Source organism: Notolepis coatsorum, assembly GCF_963971535.1.
Source record: "Notolepis coatsorum genome assembly, chromosome: 3".
Taxonomy (NCBI): domain Eukaryota; kingdom Metazoa; phylum Chordata; class Actinopteri; order Aulopiformes; family Paralepididae; genus Notolepis; species Notolepis coatsorum.
This window is the reverse complement of record NC_140167.1, coordinates 27,818,286-27,822,464: the sequence shown is the minus strand read 5'-3', so window position 1 is coordinate 27,822,464 and position 4,179 is coordinate 27,818,286. Positions and strand designations below refer to the sequence as shown.

General features: G+C 43.6%; 1 protein-coding gene across 1 annotated transcript; it reads right to left on the bottom strand.

Annotated features, from left to right (window-relative positions):
- Nucleotides 1-1,093: 1,093 nt before the first annotated feature.
- On the bottom strand, nt 1,094-3,632 carry foxa2 (forkhead box A2). Its single transcript, XM_084309633.1, has 2 exons — nt 3,376-3,632; nt 1,094-2,609 (listed from the first exon to the last, which is right to left on the bottom strand). Exons 1-2 carry the CDS (start codon nt 3,445-3,447, stop codon nt 1,395-1,397), a joined length of 1,287 nt encoding a protein of 428 aa, XP_084165759.1. The 5' UTR covers nt 3,448-3,632; the 3' UTR covers nt 1,094-1,394.
- Nucleotides 3,633-4,179: the final 547 nt, after the last annotated feature.

Below are 4,179 nucleotides of genomic sequence, written 5' to 3'. Positions count from 1 at the left end.
GAGAGCATCGCATTCAGTCGACTCTGTTCTTTAAATCAGCCCCCTCTGTCCCCTAACTATTCTCCGGCGCCACGGGAGACTTTTATGTGACAATGAAACCCTAATCTTTATTCAGCGATCTCAACTCAACTTCGCAGTGGCGTGTGTGTGTGTGTGCGTGCGTGTGCGTGTGTGTGTGTGTGTGTGTGTGTGTGTGTGTGTGTGTGTGTGTGTGTGTGTGAGAGAGAGGGAGGCAGACAGAGGTGGTTTGGTGGTTTTGGACCAAGTGTGTGTTTGTGTTTTTTGTTACCAGCAGGTGAATTGTTTGACTAAGCTCAAATTACTTTATTGAATATCATTCCATATAGCCAAATATCATGCGCTCCTGTTACAATTTTATCAGTATATGTCATTTTATAGGCAACTGTCATTTAATTTGATCATACTGTTCAAATAGTTTACCTGATACTTGTTGTATAATTCCCTCCCCAATAAATATAGAGTTCTGTGTGTCATGATGATTTGAGCCCATTCGTGGATATATTATTTTTATGGTGATGTTCTAAAACAATAATTTGTCTGAATGGTGCATGATTCAGTAAACTGAAGCTGCATTTATCATGGGAACATGTAATGGTAAGAGAACGATAGGGAACTCCTACCAAAATAGACTGAAAAAGAGAAGTATAACAATAAACGATCTCAAATTAACTTACAAATATTGACATTATAGTATACAAAGACTATCGTATATTGGCTAATGGATACACGATTTCTGCTTTTTTCCTCTTCCTTGTTTCGCTCTCACATTGCTCATTTATAATTATGTTTATGTCTATGTATGTCGTGTGGGAAATGTCCAGTCACATTCCTGCTGTTATCAGGCCTATCATGTCGTTCTGTTTTCATTCGATTCTATTTAATGTTATTCGTGGCCGCTTTTCATCATGTGTCTGTTTTTGTTTTTATAATTTACATGAGATAATGATAATAATAATAATACATGTTATTTGTGTAAATAATAGATCAAACCATCATATTCAGAAAAACAAAACAAATAACACTTTAATATAGATTCTGTTCTTGTCACTACAAGAATACACATATACAAGCCATAAATAGGAATTACACAAATGATTGAAGAAATCCTGCGAGGCATTTAAATTCATTTAGGAATCCAGTTATGCAGATGTGGGCTATTTTACAGCAGGCTATTGTCTTTGGGTCCATTCCTGAAGCCGCCCTCTGAACAGATTTTGTCACATTAACATCCCTTCTCAAAATAATTAGGCTATACTAACAAACTCGACAACTAAATCAGTGGGAAACGTCAAAAATATTTGAAATACATATTATACACAAACTATAATTTTACAAATGTACAAATATCTGGAAAAGGTCCATTTCAAACGAGCTTATGAGGAGTTCATGATGGGCCTGGAGTACACGCCTTGGTAGTAAGTCGCGTCGGGTATCGATGAGGCATCCATGCCGGCTTTCCCTGCAGCCATCGAGCCCATGGACAGGCCTCCAGCCATGGGAGACCCGTAGCCAGAGTAATGCATCACCTGCTCGTAAGTCTTTAGGTCCATTTTGTGGTGGTGGTGGTGATGCTGCTGCTCCGATGACATGAGGTTATTGATGGAGAAGGGGTGGTTGAAGGAGTAATGGTGCTCGGGCTTCAGGTGCACGTCGTGCGCCAGGACCGAGTGGTGCTGGGCCATGAGATGCTGCTGCGCCTGGGACAGTACCGGGGACGGCGCGTGCTGCTCCGGGCTCAGCGGCTGATTACTCGACTTCATGTCCGACAGGGACCGCTGCTGCTGCTTGTGGTCACCGGAGGACGAGTTCGAGTGGGGCGGGGACTCGTTGCCGTTGCAGCTCTCCGAGCTACTGTTGGAGCCGCCTTCGGAGCTCTTGCGTCCCCCCGACTCCTTGGGCGTCTTCTTGATGTCGCACTTGAACCGCTTTTGTCTCCGCAGGTAGCAGCCGTTCTCAAACATGTTCCCAGAGTCAGGGTGGAGGGTCCAAAAGGAGCCTTTTCCGGGCTTATCCGGCGATCTAGGCACTTTGAGGAAACAATCATTGAACGATAACGAGTGGCGAATAGAGTTCTGCCAGCGTTGCTGGTTTTGTCTGTAAAAAGGGAAGAGGTCCATTATCCACTGATAGATCTCGGCCAGCGTCAGCATCTTGCTGGGGGACTGCTGGATGGCCATAGTGATGAGGGAGATGTAAGAGTAAGGGGGCTTCGCGTGCGTGTAGCTCCTCCGGTAGGTCTTGGGGTCTCTTGACCTGTTGATGTTGGACTGTCCGTACATGGGACTCATGGCGTTCATGTTGGTGTAGGATGTCAGGGCGTTCATCGACGTGGACTGCGCGGTCATGGGGCTCATGCTGGTGGGGCTCAGCGCTGCGCTCATGGCCGTCATGCCGGCGCCCATGCTGTTCATAGCTCCGGTGCCCGGGGACATGCCAGTCATGGAGGGACTCATGCCCGTGTTGACGTAGGACATGTTCATGGAGTTGGCCGTCATGTTGGCAGCGGTGCCCATGCCCGACATGCTCATGTAGGTGTTCATGGAGTTCATTCCCAGGCCTGTGTTCATGTTGCCAACCGCGGTATAACACTGAAACACAGAAGAAATAAACATTGGTCAATTTCGTTTCGCAAGATGACATATAACAATGAAATAAACAGGATTGTAATTGTATATAGATTATTCTTCCCGACTGCTTAGAAAATATATATAACAGAATTCTGCTTTGGACATAACAATGAATTAAACAGGCTTGTAACTATAATTGATCATCATCGCTGTATTAACATGAAATGTATAGACTAGTATTAAATATCATAACTCGATAAGATAGAGCAATAGCCTATTTGTTATGTTTCCTACCTTGCTAGTAGCCTATAAAATAATGGAGTAAATTGCACAACAGGGTTGGGGATAGGGGTAACAAATAGTTCTAAGATATCAGGGGGAAAACATGTTAATGATTAACTAACCAAAACAAAATACAAAATCGATTAAAATGTTCTTGACACTTAAAATACGGACATGTGCACACACATCATACCCTCGTCTGTAACACAAATATTTGAATCAATCAACAATCATAGTTCAAATGTTTGTTTAGTGGAAACATGACAAAAATCTGATTTTGTAAAGATACATATAGACTCATAAAATTATAATCCGAGTGAAAAGTTTCCCCTATACATGTCAAGCAACTTCACTATAGTGCGGCGTATAGAGATGGGGGAGGATTTGGAGGCGCCTCAAGTCAATATTTGATCACAAAGTTAATATTATCTCAGGGCTAATATTGAGTTGTATAAAATGGGATCGGCTTTAGACGAGAAAAAAATATATATTTAAAGGTACCCACCTCGGGCTCTCCGTAGTAGGTGCTCCAGTCTGCGTGTTCGTGTCCTTCCATTTTAACTGCTCCGAGCATCATGGAAGCCCAGCGCCTTTACACAACCCGTCTCCTCGCAGAAGAAATGGTCAAACTCTCTCTAGTAATAAAACAGACGGTGATTGGGGACCACCACGGGGTAATTCGGGTCGTCGGTGTGTTCCTTGTTCAAGGACTGACGCATGTGTGTCTCCGAGACAGCCGCGCACTGCCCATGGGCGACGAAATGCGTCTGTTGGTGACTGGAGTTGAACTGACGCTCCGTGCTGTTAGCGCGGTGGTGATATAGCTGTGCGCGCCTGAGCCGAGCCTCCAATCCCCACCGCTGCGCTCCGGCCATTTGAATAATCTCCTCACACCTAGGCGTGAGACTGCTCCGGCTCAACCCCCCAATTGTACACCTGCAGCCGACTTGAAAAGAACAGTTTCATATGAAAAGCTTCATTATAAACCAATCTTATTGTATCTCGGGTGGGACAAAAAAACCCAAAGAATGTTTATGAATGCCTCTTTGGCGCGCCATTCACATGCGCTCCTCGTCCTTTAATGTGCTTTTTTCAGTTTGGGAGAGTTTTGGACACATGGTTAGAATAGAATAGAAATACTTTTTTCACGACTGTTGTGCCCACCAACGAATATTTAAGTATAGGATATATAGGCCTTTTTCCAGTATGATATATTAGATTACATTTCAACACAATAAAACAATCATCATACACAGATGTATGAATAAACGAGTAGGAATACAGCTTGTTTATACTATAATAGGCTATA